General features: G+C 32.5%; 2 protein-coding genes across 2 annotated transcripts; both read right to left on the reverse strand.

The window, feature by feature from the left end:
* Positions 1 to 3,142: 3,142 nt before the first annotated feature.
* Positions 3,143 to 3,753, reverse strand: LOC146888672 (uncharacterized). The gene has a single exon (XM_085675519.1). It carries the CDS (start codon positions 3,641 to 3,643, stop codon positions 3,212 to 3,214), a length of 432 nt encoding a protein of 143 aa, XP_085531645.1. The 5' UTR covers positions 3,644 to 3,753; the 3' UTR covers positions 3,143 to 3,211.
* A 7,298-nt stretch (positions 3,754 to 11,051) lies between these two features.
* LOC114163913 (beta-hexosaminidase 2-like) lies at positions 11,052 to 13,436 on the reverse strand. The gene is made up of 2 exons (XM_028048302.2): positions 12,589 to 13,436; positions 11,052 to 12,434 (listed from the first exon to the last, which is right to left on the reverse strand). The coding sequence occupies exons 1-2, from the start codon at positions 13,385 to 13,387 to the stop codon at positions 11,500 to 11,502; spliced, it is 1,734 nt and encodes a 577-aa protein (XP_027904103.2). The 5' UTR covers positions 13,388 to 13,436; the 3' UTR covers positions 11,052 to 11,499.
* Between the last annotated feature and the right edge of the window lie 4,633 nt (positions 13,437 to 18,069).

Here is an 18,069-nt window from a genome sequence, read left to right on the forward strand (position 1 = left end):
AAATTACAATCATTTATATAAAAGTAATATAATATTCATTAAATTTAATAATGATTAATTGGAAATATTATTTTTCAACGATCAATTAAATTATCATAGATATGGTTTAAAAAACAATTGTAACATATGATGATATACAACCATTAATAGTAATAAAATTTTGGAGTACAAAATCAAGAAGAACTTTTATTTTTATTTTTATTTTTTGAAAATGTTGTTTCTATAGTTAAAATTATAAAATAAATTGCATATGATATATATATTTCGTGAAAAAATATTTGAGTAACTTTATAATCTTTTGATACCCAAATTTGGAATATGAACTTGTTTTTTCTCATATATATATATATATATATATATATATATATATATATATATATATATTCATAGCAACAATTACGTCTCGTCATATATTTATCATATAAATAACAAACACCAGGTTAAGCCGCTAAGAAATCAATCATAATACCACAAATCTATGATAATTCATTTAATGTGGATAATTTATTTCCACTTAGTTCATCTTCGTATAATCAAACGCCTACACACACACATATATGTGTTTTGGTCACACATCAATTCACATATGAATCATATTATTTAGGGAATATTTATTAACATTGTCAAGTAAGTTTTATCAAATATTAACACATTTATCATTTAAGCATATTTGAGTTTCATGAATTTAATATAAAAAGTATCAACTAGAGGGTTAATAGTAGGAATGGCAAAACGAGTCAATCCGGCCCATTTTGGCATGTCCCGCATTTTGGACTGTAAAGTGTGGGCTGGACTGACTTGTCTTGTAGTTTGAAAACATGTCTATTTTCTTGGTGTACCCTGCCCCGCTGCCTAGTCAACGGCTCACAACCTGGCCCACATTCGTAAACAAAACAAAATCATCTAGAATTAACAAAACAGAATTAAACAGAATTCTAATTTCAAATTAAATCAAAATAAAATAAATAGAATTAAGAAAACAGAATTCATTGCCAACATAAACAAAATACAACCAAATCATTCCAAATCAAAACAACAGTCCTTAAATAAAATACAGCCAAATCAAAGCTCATAATCCTTGAGTTCAACCAACAAAATCAAGGCTCTTGATTAATAAAGTACACATGATCAACAAAGTATACAACTAAATATGGAATCATTCTTCATCTTCCATGTTAATAACATTGGATGCAACTTTGGATGAACCTTCATCTAGCACATTTTGAAAATTAATATCTTCTCCATCTTCTACATACATTGAAACAAAACAATAGATTGAAAAAATACAATAACAAAAGGTATGAATCAAAGTTAAATAATTATCCTCAAGAAATCCATGCTTCCAACTAGAACTGCAGATAATTGCTTCCACATTCTCAATCAAAAGTCGATTCCTATATTTATTAAGGATCCAAGATCCAATACTAAATAAAGATTTAGATCCCATAATTGTTATTGGAATGCTTAATATGTCTCTAGCCATTAAAGATAAAAAAAAATCTTAGACTGTTAGTTTTCCACCATTGTAAGACATTCATTTGCTCCAAAAAGTCAAAACCTAAAGTTGGTTCATCTAAATATATGTCAAGTTGTGTCCTTCCAAATTTATTAATTATTTGATGTTTGCACTCTTTCGATTCCTATCATAATATTTGAAATTATTAAAATGCATAACATAATGAACAATTGCAACAAAAATAAAATTAAGTAAATTAAAAAAAAAAATCAAACAACTTACATAAAGAAGGTCCATCCTGAAATGTCACCCCTATCCAATTGTGTTAAGTGGCATTAGACCATATATTCTTTATATCATTGTACATTGTACTTTGTCTGGATTATATAATCATTTTTTTCTTATTCAATGACAAATCTTGACCAACAATTTTGGAAAAATCAAAATAATATACTTAAATTTTATACATGTAATCATTATCGCTCAAAAAAAATAAATACATAATTTAGTATAACTAAACAAATAATTTTATTAGTTTTATTTATCACAAAAAATAGAAAAGAAAAAGTGGATATACATGCGTATATGTTTTTACTGGTGAAGATACACCCTTTACCCATTATACACATTTATTTTTCAATTTTATCATTTAATAACCAATCCTTTTTTTTAAAATTAAAATAATTATCTTATCAATTTTACCTTTTAAGTGATATTTTTTAAATTTAATTATTTTCTAAACTTAATTATTCTTTTATACTAAAATAAATATTTATAATAAAAAATTTACTTAAAAAAAATTAAAAGTGTGAATATGTATTTTTACCGGTGTATATCAATGAAATTTAATCCATTTATAATACACAATATATGATTTTTTTTATATTTTTAATGATGCAAATATATAAATTTATTCATGAAAATTGGAATTAGTGTTTATATTTGTACAAAATGGGTCAATTTGTCCATGTAGAGCCAATCATGCTCAAAGAAATTTGCACAGGCTTGAGCCAACAACCAACTTTTCCTAGACGTGGCAATCACTTCGAAAATCATGGGATTATGTGTCAACAAGCGGCTACCCGACAATACCGAATGAATGATACGCCGAGTGCAATGACTCCAATTGTTGATAATATGAAATAATGTGTCAACGAACTACACTCTCAATTGTACCGAACAACTCAAAACAAGTCAGGTTAAGGTTTTCCATAAATATGTTAGATGTTTTTGTGACTGAAGCACGACGTGCGATCATGACGTGCAATCGTCGTGGCGGAACGACGTCTAAGATATGTAAGTCAGCTGATAATTAAGGGTAAATAAGTTACTGATAAGGTTTTTTAAGCAATTAAACCTCGATTAGATCAATCTTAATCAAAGACCCATATGGAAAATTATAATTAGAGGTCACAGATAAGGTTCTTGAGACTTTTCTCTCGTATTTATTACAACATTAATTGTCTTTACTGATCAGATCATTGATGATTTAAGCATCAAAGTCTCTTTAACATGTATATCGAGCACCCAAACCAATATTTAACTCTAAATTTTTAATATCATTTTAACTATTTTTCAATGATTAAATTAATCGCTTTAATATACAAATTTTATCTCGGTTGAATTCTTAAACTTTAAAGTGAAGTGCTTCAATGACACCAAACCATGGGGAAAATAGTATGTATATAATAAACGAATAAATAAATAAGGTGTTCACTAAGTATGAAAATAGATAAACAAATGAAAAAAAAAATCCTAAACAATGGGAAGGCATCCAAATAAGGCATTCTTGAGCGATCCCCGTCGCCTCATCGGCCGGACCAATTCCCAGCAGCTCTCTCCGCCGTCGTCCTTCGCCGTGAACCTCGGCGGAGGTCGCGACTCAATCCGATCCTGCCTCATCTTAATGTCACTTAACTCCATTTGCAAAGGAAACTTCACCGCCCCAAACACCTTGTTATACCGCCGCCGGCAACTCTCGCTCCTCCGGCAGCGGCTCTCCCTCCCGGACGGCGAACGGAGCCACGCCACGAAGCCATTGGTCCGACCCGAAGACTCGGACCTCAACAGAACCCGGGTCTCGCTTTCGGATCGGCGCGTTATGACTTTGCCGCAGAAAACGATGTCGTCGGGGACGGCACTGGAAACGGAAGCTGTTGCGGGGAACTCGAACTCGGAGCGTTCCATAACGGTAATAGTTATTTGTTAAACACAGATTTTCTAAGAGAAGGAATGTTTTCGTTTGAAGAGTTGAGAATAACTGAAGTGTAACACAGAAACATATATATATATATATATATATATATATATATATATATATATATATATATATATATATATATAGTTGAATAAAAAAGAGAAAAAAACAAGAAAAAAACACACACACACCGGTGTTTCTTTTAACGTTAGAGTTACGAGATTTGTTTCTAGAATGCGTAGATCGAGAGATCGAAAGTAATTGACGGAGTCATGGGAGTGAAAATTTTGTTTGTATATTATATATTTCTTTCACCACCTGACTTTGAGGAATTCTAGAAAACTAATTATTTATTTATTTTTTTGAAAAAATTTGATGTTCCACCTCATTTGAATTTGATAACTTAGTTCCCTCTCCCAAAGATACGTTTAAATAGTCAACATTAAATAGAATATGTTTCAAGTAAATCAGGGTTTAATTTGTATAACTGAGATCTTCAATTTAAAGTTTATATAAAATAGTAATTAATGGAAAGAGACCACTCATTTCATCTCTCTAGGTAATTAATTCCATTCAAGCATATTTGTTTTTATAGCTAATTTATTTTTATTAATGATTGTAAAATCTCTCTCGTCGTTTTAATTATAGCATGCTTGGTTGGGATTATTTTTATATGAATAATAACCAATTGAAAAATGAAAAAATTAGATTATAATAATATGATGGATTTGTACTTAATATGTGTAGCATTTAAGTGCACAAATTTAATGAATCCTTGAGGACCTAGCCATTTTTAAATGATTCATTGATAAATATTGTTTCTTGGGTTTAGGGTTACTAGAAGTTTTGACTAAAAGTTTTTGTTATGTGGATGGTTTGGTTTCCATTTTACTAATATAGTATTGAGAGGGTAGAGATTTGGTGGTTATGATGATTTGGTGTGAAAGGTTATTTTATTGTATTGTTCTTGACAGACAACAATGAGGAGAAAATTAAGTGGGCATTGTGGGGATGTTTGATTGACTTGAACCTCAAGATCTTGTCTTTCATCGTGTGTGTGTGTGTGTGTGTGATAAAATGAGAAGCTGTACTATGATCCATGATATGATCTGTTTCATGATGGATTACGGATTTGTAGAATTGTAGTCTCGCAGGTGACGAAAACGCGTCTTTGGTTCAGCTATTCTAGAATTCTTTTTCTTTTAAATCTTCTGAGACTTATCAAAAATTAAAATTTGTAACCTAAGGTCAACGTGCTGAGTAGAGGTTGATAGGTTAATATATTCGTTAATTCATAGTTTACATAACCATCAACATTGGCATTAGAAAAAAAAAAAGTAGAGAAGAGAAGTATTGTATTTAGATTACTTTATTGCTTATTTCTTTTATTATAAAAAAATACAGTAATTTCTTAAAATTAGAAATAAGAACATTTGATTTGTGCATATTTTTATACAACTAATATTATGTTTTAATATTATCAATTAATATAATTAATGTAATTGTCGATCAATGAATGTAAATGTTACTTGTTAGTTTTCTTTATTTGTAGCGTTTTAATGTTACCCATAATCATTAGATCCTGTTTTGTTGGCATTTGCAACATATGTACACTATTATCATCATATTAATACACCACTTTCTCTTAGATACATTTCTTACTTGGTATCAAAGCCTTTTAAAGGTTTTTTACTCAATACAAATTCAAATAGTAGAAATGATCTCCATTCCATTGTGTTTGTCAAGCCGGACAAAGACAACTATCAACTATGTAAACTGTTCTTACCAGGATCCGAAGTGTGGACTTTTATACAAAAGTAATAAGAATGAAAAAGAAAAAGGTCGTCTTATTCAAAACCCCAATTATGAAATCCCTTATCTCCCATTTCACACCTCAGAACGCACTGTTCTTATAGAGTGAGAGACACTTTCACATCTTCTTAGGCTGGGGGAGGAAAGGTTTCCTTTTTTTAGAATACTCCGGGGAACATATTTCCAGTGGAGATGACGTGGTGGGGCATGTAGCTTAGAGGATTAGGGCACGTGGCTACAAACCACAGTGTCGGGGTTCAAATCCCTCCTCGCCCATAACCGACCAAAAAAGGAAAGGATTTTTCCTTTTGGGGGTAGGAAAATCATGATCGGGCTAGTGGACCTAAAGTTATGGAACTTGTGAGTAGTTTGTAGAAATGGAATGGCCTTAGGTGGCAAGATCTGGATGACCTGATGGATCATGGATCTTGATTCAATGCTCTTGGGAGTTGAAATAGAGAAGATCCACCTACAAAAGACTCTCTAACACTTAAGTCAACAAGAGAGTAATGATCCTTTTAGAGAGACTGAGTTTGAGTAATTGTTTTCAAATTGAGTATTTCATGAAGGATACTATGTATATTTATAGGGCCTCTTTGGACCTTGGACCTATATGATAAAAAGATAATATCATGTGAGATTGTTTTTTACTATGCAAGTGGATTACCCGTGGGTTGTTGCCTTGAATTGGGTGTGATGTATTTGGATAGGAGTATGTTAGATGTTGCTAGTGGTGTAGTGCTCATGGACAAAATTCTTAAGGATGCAAGGAACTTATCTCTAGCATAACAAAAATCAGTAAACAATTCAGCCTACGAACTGGTGGGAAAAGTAAAGTTGTGCATGAAGTTGAGTTGAATGTTGCTAGTGGATCAAACATGTTGTCAGAAAATAATCTGTTAATTGGGAACAAAATCTTGGATTTAACAACAATGATGAGGAAAATGGCATTAAAGCAACAAATGAATGGTGTAATGAAGCATTGCGGGTTCTTGCCAAATAAATATCCTTTATTGTTCCATCACTCCCATGCTCCATAGGACGTATTTGTTGGTGACGGGGGTTGAAGGTTGCTATCTACAATTGATGACATAGTTCTTACAAGTAGTGAACCTAATGAAATTGAATATGTCAAGACACATCTGGACAATGAATTTTGATAATGTCAATTCTTACCTCTTTTTGTGTGTTTATTATCATGAATAAATCAACTCTTTCCTAGCTTTTATCTTGTTATATCCTCATGTTTAGTGTGTTTTGTTTTGTTTTGTTTTGTGTTTTAGTTGTTTTATGCTTGTTTAGCTTCTAGTACCTGTTAGTGGAAAACGAAAAGTGCACCAGTCGCACGTAGGAAGTAATAAATATCGTTCTCTCCACGGGGACTTTTGCAACACATGACAAATCTCACAATTCAAACTCAAATAGACAACAAAGCTCACAAAAACACAGAAACTCTTTTTGGTATTTTATCAAACAGTTGGTGTGCACAGAAATTTAACATAGATTATATACAATTGTAAAGACTAGATTTCATTCACTTTATTCTCATACATTCACAAATATCTCAATTCCAATTTCAAGTCAAAATCAACTAACAAGAATACTCAAATCTTATTTCTAGTGACTTTGAGTCTATGATAACTCATCAAGTTCCAATTTCTTGAATCCTCAACAAGTGAAATCATGCATTAAGTTTAAGAGTCTTAAGATTACTAATGAATCATGTTTTATCCCTAGATACAAGCTCTATTAGGCATTCAATTTTCAGTTTTAGGTTCAAAAGATATTTTCCAACATCTCAAGAACCACAAATCAAGCATGGATGGCCAAACCAAAGCAAGCATTAAGCATGGAAATCAAATACTAACATAGAAATGAAACAACATATGGATTAACATCACTAAATGCAAATATTCAATTTATTATAGATTTTGAATTTTAATATTTAATTATTTAGATTTTGATAAAGTAATTGCAATCCCATCACCTTTTCATCTCACTTTTTCTGAAATGTTCACGTGATATTTCTTTACTTTTAGTTTACTTCTAGATTTTATATATGTTTCTTTTTCAAATGAAATAAAACTTCATATTTTATTCAAGATGAATCTTTATGATCGCGTCACATGAAATACAAATTTGTATTTTTATTCATGATCATGTCACGTGAACTTTTTTCAACTTTATCCAAAATTATATTTTGACTATTCTTAATTTTTTTTTTGTCCAGAATGTTAATTATATTTTTTTATTTTGTTTTTTAGGAAGAAATATTATTTTGAATTTATTCGTATTTGTAGAAGTAAAAAGAGTATAAGTCAAACAAAGAGAAAGAAAGAAATAGATATTATATGGAGTCATTATGAGAGTGTTTCTCCTCATAGACTTTTAGTCAAGTGCAAATGTTGTTCACATACTTGTTGGGGTGGTGTTGCAAGAATGAAACATCATCTTGTTGGGACAAAGGAGAATGTCATTGCTTGTACATCTGTTCCTAATGACGTTAGAGGAATGTTTTTGAAATTGTTAGAAGATAAAGAAAAAATGAAAGAAGCAAATCGGGTAGACTGTTTTGAAGAAACAAATATTCAATGTATTGAGAAGGGGAAACAAGGAGTTACAAAACAGAAAACCATAAATGAAATGTTTAAAGATAGAGAGTTGGTGATTCAAGATATTTGCAACTGCATATTTGGGAATGCTTTGCCATTTAATTTGGTAAGAAGCTCTTTATTTACCTAAATGTTGAAATATGTTGTGGAATATGGAAAGGGTTTAACGCCTCCAACTTATCATGAAGTTAGAGTATCTTATATGAAAAAAGTGGTTGACAATATTCAAGCTAGTTTGGAGAAATATAAGGTTGAATGGGAAAAATGGGGATATGTACTTTGATGTGTGATGGTTGGATAGATGGAAAAGGGAGGTTTCTTACCAACTTTTTAGTTAATAGTCAAAGCGAAAGAGTGTTCTTAAAATCTATTGATACTAGTAATAATGTGATCAAGGATGCTAAACAAATGTTTGAATTATTAGATTCTATGATTGAAGAAACTGGGGAGGACAATGTCGTGCAAGTTGTGACAGATGGTGCTTCTAATTTTATGGCAGCAGGAAAGATGTTATAGGAGAAGAGAACTAAACTATTTTGGTCTCCTTGTGCAGCTTTATCTTGACTTAATTCTTAAAGACATAAGTGAACTTCCAATATTTTACAATACGATTGCAAATGCCAAAAAAAGTCACAACTTTCATTTATAGACACACATGAGTCCTAAATTTATATAGAAAATATTCTAAAGGAAAAGAATTAGCTAGACCAGCAGTCACAAGATTTGCAACTACTTTTCTAACCCTTCAATGTATAGCACAACAGAAAAATGCTCTTCGAGGTATGTTTGTTTCAGAAGAATGGACAACTAGTAGACATGCTAGTAAGACTGAAAGTAAAAAAGTAGTGAGCATTGTCTTTGTTAAATATAATCTTCAACTTGACATGAAACAAAAGGTTAGAGAAGAGAAAGGAGATACTTATGATCCTATATGTCTCTCTGATATTGAATTAGATGATGAGTGGATTACTGAAAAAGAGGATCCTTGTCTACCAAATGATGTTTCATAGATGGATATACATGAATCTTTTACTCTTGAAGAGGGAGCTCCAAGCAAGAAAAGGAAGAGGGATCCAAGAAACTTAAACAAAAAGGGAATATCCACTACAACAGCAAATAATGATGAAATTGAATGGATGGTTGAAGAAGTTGAGGAAGAGGATGAAGATGAAGATGAGTTGCCACTTAATGTTATATTAGATGAAGATGATCTAAGTGACATTGATCTTAGAGATGATGAATGAAAGACTAAAAATTAAGATGTAGCATTTAAATTGGAGATCTTGACTTAATTATAATATATGATATTTTTAATGTTTTTTTTTCATATCACTTATTTTTACTTAAATATATTCTATTTTATTTATTATGTATCTTACAATTCATAATAAGATTCGATTCACGATTCAAAAAAATTTACAAAACGATTCACGATACGAATCTCGATTCGATAACCATGGTTCAACCAACAATGAATCCTAAGGCTGGACCAAACTGAGATTTGTTGTTTGGAAAAATCTTTTGTTCAGAACAGACTCACTACACAAGCTGTGAGGCGAAAATAGAGTCAATAAAATCTTCCATTGTGTATAACCCATAAATAAACTTGTCATCCATGTTAATTGTGGTTCCATTTTTTTTACAGTATGGTAATTTTCAATAGTTCATTGTAAATAACAAATGAAATCTAAAAATGTCAGACTCCCTTGCCACATTAAGGACAATGTGCACTTTAAGTGGGTGGGGGGGGGGGGGGGGGGGGCGAGGTCTTAAAATTCTAAAAGTTTGCCATTTATTTTTCTTTCTAGTTTTCTTAACCAACATCACTAACATTTTCTCTTTATTTTTAGTTGTTCTGATTTTTCTGTAATTGCAGGTAGCTATAGTTGTTGTTTTTGATCATATTAGTTTGAAGTTGTTCTACATTCTGGTTTAAAATTCTATTATGTGTTTTCTTCCTGTTCTAAATTCTGTCCAGTTTTTTTTATCAGTTCTGTTTTAGTTGGATTTAAGGTGTTGCATTGGATTCTTTCTAGAAAGCAGGTAGTTTAGTCTTTAATTATTGTATGTTGTTGATTTACAATTGTGTAGCTAGTTCAAATTTAGTTTACTAGTTAAAATTTTCTTTTCATTTTAATTTCTTCCTGCAGTATTATTTTAGGTGCATGGTTAAATTCTGTCTTTCTTGTTTTTTAGAATAAATAAGTGTTATAACAGAATGCTTTGATGAATTTACACTTTCTGACATAGTTATTTTGTTGTTTTTGAGAGTAGCATGGAATTTTTTTTTTCAGATTTTCATAGTAAGTTTTTAATTCTGTTGTTTTCAGTAACTAGCATGGTTTGTAATACTCTTTTGCTTCTTAGACTTGCTTTGATAGTAAATCTTAGGTGTAGATAGCTTGAGCCTTCATTTTGAGTCATTTAAGTATAAGGATAGAACTAATTTACTGATTTAGTGCATTTTATGGTTCTGTGCATGTTGGTTTCATAGTTCTTGTTGTTTTTCACTTTTAGCTCAGTTTTTTTACCTTCATGTATCATTTAGTTGGTGTCTAGGTAGTTGCATAACATTTCCATCTAGTTTGGTAATTCTGGCTTGTTTTAAGTCTTAGACAGTGTAATTTTGAGTTTTAAGTAGATTTTAGAAATCGAAGACAGAAAATATATTTAACTCTTAAATTTTTGTTAGTTAATGGTTATACAACTTATGAAGATGAAAAAATTGGAATGTTACATTGAAGAAGCTTGGCCTTTAAGAGCACAAAAGCACTTTGATTCTATGTGATAACAACTCAACCATACAATCATTCAAGAATCCAAATGTTTCATCGGAAAAACAAACATAATGATATGAGATTTCATCTTTTTAGAGACTTGGTGAAGAAAAGAATTGTCAAGTTGAGCTGCTGTAAATCACATATTCAAGTTGTAGACATAACGATCAAGCCTCTCAAATTGGATCAATTCTTAAAGGCTATTTTGTTGTTATTCATTCTGTTTTAGTTTGTTTCAAAGCCAACCTACGGTTTTGAATTCAATAATGCATTCCTTCATCATATACAGTACACTGTAATACGTTCAGTGTTCAACATTTCTCACCTTCCTATAAAACATTCGATTCAAACAGTTAAGATCCCAACATAAACATTGATTATAGTCTTAATCTATCAATAAACCAGCTCAAAGCAGATTAATTGAAATCAAGAACTGCATAAATATATGTAAAAATTTTAATATTCCTTAACAACTACAATCACTCATCATACAGCAATAGCTTTTTCAAAGACTCCTACACAGCTATAAGATATATTTTGACTTAAGTATCTGTTTTTGCTAGAAGTAAAAGAAAAGGTTTGATTGAATATCTTCTTTTTACTGTTTTCCTTCCATTTCATGACAGAGGAAGAATGCAATTAGGTTTAATGAACCGTGTTGCACATACCAGGGTTCCTAACACACCAAAGGGGCTGAATTGGTTCAGCCCCTATTCCTCTATTGACCATTCTGCTTCTCCATTCATTCAGTCTATCTGTGGCCTCTGCATATCTTTTCACACCCTTTTCATCCCTATTTCCTGACCACAATGTCTCAGCCAATGCAGAAGTTCTTGGCCAAATTCTTGCATCCAAAACAGTTCCATCAGCTTGTTCAGACCACAGTGCTACTTCCCCACCCAAAACCAATTTTGCCTCTTCCTCATTCAACCCATAGGCTATATCATAATTGTATATGGTTTGCCATGTCTTAAAAGGTCCACACCAAGAGCCACCGTTGTCTTTGTCATCCCCATTCTGCTGATCATAGACACTGTTGTTCCCTACAAAGTCACCATGGCCACAATCCAGGTAATAGAAGTCTGATGATGACACAATGGTGCGGTATCCCAAAGAAACTATCTTTTTAGTGTTGTTGTGTCCATTGCTCCATGTCTGCAAAATCACATGCTCCTTGGGAAGAATTGTGGACGAAACATGGACTGTTTCATCCAGTAAAACATCTTCCCAATAGACAACGGTGCGGTTGAGGGACAGAATGAAAGGGAGAGTGTTGTTGATAAACTTCTCAAGAACTTGGTTGAGAGTTCCACCATCTGATAGATATTTCTGAATTGTTGGATCAGTTTTCCAGCAACCTGGTATAACCTCTTCGGCACCTGAGTGGTAAAATGGTTCTGGGAACAATGTGGTCGTGTCACGTATGACATTCTTTAGGACCTGGTAAGTCTTGGGGTTTAGAGGGTTCAAATGACCTGTTCCTGGTTCTGCAGCAAGGATATCGCCGCTAGGTGGCCACCAGAACATGTTTGCACAAGTTACAATCTCAGGGTAGGCTAAAGCCCAAGATCCTGTGTGCCCTACAAACAGACACAAGAATCAAACACATGTAATTCTTCAGTAATTTATGTTCTTGAAGATGAAATCTTTCAATGCAACGAAGGCTCTGAATTAAAAAACAAAAAGAAAGAGCAACTCCAAAATACATTTCAAAGTAAAAGAAATTGAACTAACCAGGCGCATCAATCTCTGGCAGAACACGAACCCCACGATCGAGACCAAACTCCACAATCGTTTTAACATCCTCTGGTGTGTACACCATGTGAGAAGCATAAGCACCCTTTTCAGCCAAAGAAGGCTCAGAGGGAAGCACAAGTGGAAAAGATTGTGAGTCGGTGAGATGCCAGTGCAAGACGTTGAGCTTGTTCATGCTCATGGCTTCCACCGTCCTCAACAAGTCCTTCACGGGGTAGTAGTTCCTCGACGTGTCCAACGTGATCCCACGGTGGGCATAGAGTGGAGAATCCCACACGCGCACTCCCACCGCAACACACGTGGGGAGACCCCATGCAAGCTGGGAGAAAGTTTCAAGTCCTCGTATGGCGCCCCACGTAGTGTTGGCAGTGAGGATGGCTGAAGAAGGGAGGATGGAGAGGGTGTAGGACTCGTCGACACCATGAACGAGTTCTGCATCAGGGTCTTGGACGACGAGGGTGAGAAACTGTAATGGTGGAAGGATTTTGGAGATATTGACTGCTGGGGGGAGAAGTGGGTGGTGGTGTTCGGATATTACGAGGTTTTGGTAGCGGGTGATGGCGGCGGAGAGGTGTTTGTTGTGGTGGGGAGTGGTGGTGGTGATGGTGAAGTTGGAAGCAATGAGGGTGGCTTGATATGGTGGGGCCCACGTGAGGTTTCTGGGTTTGGGCCAGACGTTAAGGATGGTGGTTGAGTGTGCATTGTTGAGTGTGAAACACGAGCATGATGAGAAGAGGAAGAGAAGTGATAAAAGGAGTGTTGTTTCTGGTTTTTCCATGGTGTGTTGGAATGTTTGGTTTTAAGGTTGTGATGGGTGGAGTTAAGGATTATTATATATACGAGGAATTTGTGTTTTGAAAATGGATGGAAGTGGTTTAAGAGTCAGCAGATTGATTCATTGTTTTTCTGCTGTTTGTTTGATTGTTGATTGGACTATGTGTGTTGACACTTGATTTGTTTCATTGCAGGAATCAATTGTTTAGAGCAATGGACTGCACTCATAAATCATTAGGAAGATGTTAATAAAAAGTTATGTTTAATTACAAAGGAGTTTAATAATAAAAAAAAATCCTTAGAAATAAAATATTTTGAGCAATAGGCAATGAAATTTATATATAAAATTGACATTTGAAACGTATTAATTCTTAGTTATATGGAAAATGTTTTAGATAAACCACTTGAAACACACTATAATTAATTTTGCAAGAAAGGGAAGTTTGTAGGTGGAAAACGTTGGAGTGAAAGGCAAATGACATTGTTTAACGAAAGAGTTGTAGGCCTTCTATGTTTAACTAAACATTACTTTTGTTCCATTCTAACTAACCATTTGGATCATTAGGAAAAAAAATGATTTGTTTTGGTACAGAAAATAGTTGCCGGCAACCTTCAATGTTTTCGGGTTTTAACTGAGATAGGACATTCATTAATATTTGCCGGCTTGTGTTCCATTTTCCTATTTCTAGATGATATTCTTCATTAATTAATTAAGATTATAAAGATACTATGAAACGTTCCCTTATGCCTTTTTTCTAATTATAAAATATCATTTTATTTTCAGCCTAGTTATTTTAGTTTTTAAAGAATTGCCTATATAAGAAATTAGAAAAAAAAAACAGTGTTTACATATATCCGAAAACAGAAAAAAGTTTAAGAAGAATGTCACAATTTGACTATTAAAAATTAAAAACAGAGAATAAAAATGCGAGTCACCTCCTAAATGTTCTTTAATTTATTTTTTCTTTTTAGAGAAAAAAAAATGTAGAGCATACATGTGCCTTGTGAAGAATCCAATTATGCCGTTTTAGTAACTTTATGTTGTAAAAGTCCTTCATCTTTGTCATTTGTTTGTTATTAAGAATCCAATTAATAAGACTACTCTCTCCACTCTTTAAGGGACCTTGACACTGTAAAATAAGTTGCCCTTCCAAATCATTTTCTACTACTTCAGGTTTTGAGACACCACAACTCATTAACTACTAGATAACCCATATCCTTAAAAGTTGAATCCAAAAAATGGCAAAATCCCACAACGACACAACATACTATCACAACAAAAAGCTACGAAAAATCGAAAGGTTATAACACAAATTAGAAACTCAAACTAAAACATCCCAAAATTTGTACTCCAATGTTTTCAGTGTATCAATACTTAAAAATTTATGATATATTATTCTTTTTAAGTATTTAAGTATTGTGACTAGTATAATAAATTTTGAACATATGATATAAAAAAAATATTATAATTATTCAAAAAATCAAAATTTAAGTGTTTGCAATTAAAATAATAAAAAAAATTAGTACAAAATAATATACTTAAATAAAATAAGTTATATAACATTATAGCTACGTTTCAGTTTAAAAAAAAAAACATATGTTTTGCCTTTATTATTATTATTATAATAATAATATTTATAACCTCGTTCAAATGGATTTTTTATTATTATTATTATAATAATAATATTTATAACCTCGTTCAAATAGATCTTTATTATATGCAAAGATACTTTATATAAAGTAAACAAAAGAATTGTTTTTAGGTTGAATCTCCACCACTACCTCACAGTTCATGCACATGCATTGGCAAAATGGCAAATCACAATTAATACCATGATAAGTTAATATTAACTTCAGATTGGATAAACAAAAAAAATCTGGATGGGTCAATCTTTAACAAACAAAACCAAACCAAAGAAGTATTGAAACAGAAACGAGATAGTGCAATTTAAACTAAGTGTAATCATTACAAAATGTAGTATAAATATGGATGAAGTGAATTCAAAGGGGGAAAGAAAGAGAGACAATGAAGAAAAAAAAAAAGAAAGGCAGCGAGTCTTTGCAAGCGTAAGAAAAGAAAGAGAAGAAAAATAAAATACAAAGATCATCTTCAAAAATATATCTTCCATAGCTAAGGTAAGGGAAGGAGACATCTATCATTTTATCTTTTTACTTTAATTACTTTTTTTATCTGTTCATAATTATTTTTATCTCTATATTTACCTTAAGTGAGGTGTCCCTAACCTCATTCTAATTTATATTTAGTTCCCATTCCTATTTATCTATTTATTTTTTTATCGTCACATTAGATGGTATCAGAGCGACGTTTCATGCGAGATCTGTGAAATGTGCTCATTATTTTTTTTACTAACTCATACAATTCCAAATGGCAAACATTAGAAGAAACAATGAATTAACGGAAGCAATGCAAGCTATCCGAGACATGGCCTTTACCAATAAGGAATCAAAGACCTGAAGGAAACCCTGAATCACAAGAATTAGCTGAATTTAGGAGAAACAAACCCCCACAATTTTCTGGAGGATATGATCCAGAAAAAGCTGAATTATGGATTAAAGAAATGGAGAAAATATTTCGAGTTATGAACTGTGCTGACAATCAAAAGGTGAATTATGCTGTATTTATGTTAATAGGAGAAGCCGAATATTGGTGGGATGGTACCAGGAGATTACTTGAAGGAGGAAGAATAATTATTACATGGGAGGTATTTAGAACAAGGTTTTTAGAAAAAATATTTTCCTAATGATGTGAGGAGAGCAAAAGAAATAGAGTTTATGCAGTTGAAGCAAGGAAGTATGACAGTAGGGGAATATGCTTCCAAGTTTGAAGAATTAGGAAAATACTCTACTTTCTTTTATCACCCAGAGGAAAGGATGAAATGTATAAAATTTGAGAATGGACTTAGGGTTGAATTGAGAAAAGCAGTAGGAATACTAGAAATTACTGATTTTCCTACGCTTATTCACAAATATAGATTTTTGGAAGATTTTGAGAACAACCAAAATATCAAACCAAAGTATTTTGGACCCCATACAAATAAAAATAAGCGTATTGAGGGAAAACCTTACAATCGCCCACAATGGAGGACCCAATCCAACCAATCTTCATCAGGAAATTCTAGTAGACCTGTATATGATCATATCAGATACTTCAAATGCAGACAAGGTCATCATGCTAAAAATTGTCATCTTAAGGGACCAGTCTGCTTCAAGTGTGGGAAGCCTGGTCACATATTCTCTGAGTGTGGACAACAGAAGCCACATTTCAATCCAGCTTCAACCAAGACAAGACCTACCACAACAGGAAGAGTGTACACCATGACTGGAGCTGAAGCTGCTACAAACCATGATCTAATTAAAGGTATGTGTTTTATTAAAGGAAAAACTTTAAATGTACTGTATGACTCAGGTGCAACTCACTCGTTCATTTCCAATCATTGTGTTCAACATCTTAATATGTCGACCTCTTTTCTAAAAACTAGTTTGGTTGTTTCAACTCCCACAAATGACTCAGTAATTACCAATAGAGTTTGTTTAGACTGTCCACTGTTCATTGAGAATAGAAAATTCCTTGTAAATTTAATATGTCTACCTTTATCTCAATTAGATGTAATCTTAGGTATAGACTGGTTATCTTCCAATCAAGTCTTTTTGAATTGTGCTAAGAAATCAATGATATTTCCAAACTCTGAGAATCTTCTGAAATCACCTACCAATTCAAAAAATGAGCCTTTAAGGAATGAAATTCAAGGGTACTTGTTATTATCTTCTATAGAAATAAAAGAGGAAGTTGAGTTGAAAAATATAGCAGTTGTTCAAAATTTTCCTGAAGTCTTCCCAATGATATTCCTGGTTTACCACCTAACAGAGAAATTGAATTTTCCATAAATTTGATGCTTGGAGTTGGACCAATCTCTATGGCACCATATAGGATGTCACCCTCTGAATTAGCAGAATTGAAGAAACAATTAGAAGAGTTACTTGAAAAACAGTTCATTCGTCCTAGTGTGTCACCTTGGGGAGCCCCTGTTTTGTTAGTTAAAAAGAAAGATGGAAGTTTTAGATTGTGCGTAGATTATAGTCAATTAAATAAATTCACCATAAAGAATAAATACCCTCTTCCTAGAATAGATGACTTGATGGACCAATTGAGAGGAGTCTCTGTATTTTCTAAGATAGATTTAAGGTCCGGATATCATCAAATTAGAATAAAAGCAGAAGACATACAAAAAACTACTTTCAGAACTAGGTATGGTCATTATGAATATCAAGTGATGCATTTTGGTGTGACCAATGCTCTTGCAATATTCATCGATTACATGAATAGGATCTTCCATCCATTTTTAGATCAATTTGTGGTTATTTTTATAGATGACATTCTTATTTATTCTAAGACTTTTGAGGAACATGAAGAACACCTTCGGATTGTCTTGCAAATCTTGAAAGAAAAGAAATTGTATGCTAAATTGTCTAAGTGTGAATTCTGGTTAGAGGAAGTAAAATTCTTAGGACATGTGATTTCTAATAAGGGAGTGTTAGTAGATCTGACTAAAGTAGAAGCAATTTTACAATGGGAACCACCAAAAACAGTGACTGAGATTCGCAGTTTTCTTGGTTTGGCAGGATATTATAGGAGAATCATTGAGGGATTTTCTAAAATAGCTTTGC

The sequence above is a fragment of the Vigna unguiculata genome, chromosome 1 (genome assembly GCF_037176805.1).
Source record: "Vigna unguiculata cultivar grain cowpea cultivar isolate G323 ecotype 2 chromosome 1, ASM3717680v1, whole genome shotgun sequence".
Classification (NCBI taxonomy): Eukaryota; Viridiplantae; Streptophyta; class Magnoliopsida; order Fabales; family Fabaceae; genus Vigna; species Vigna unguiculata.

Excerpts from the sequence above, each read along its gene's own strand:
- LOC114163913 (XM_028048302.2), bottom strand. The coding sequence starts at position 13,387 with ATGGAAAAACCAGAAACAACACTCCTTTTATCACTTCTCTTCCTCTTC. Across the intron at positions 12,435-12,588 it reads GCCAGAGATTGATGCGCCTG|GGCACACAGGATCTTGGGCT; the intron begins GTTAGTTCAATT and ends GTCTGTTTGTAG.
- LOC146888672 (XM_085675519.1), bottom strand. The coding sequence starts at position 3,643 with ATGGAACGCTCCGAGTTCGAGTTCCCCGCAACAGCTTCCGTTTCCAGT.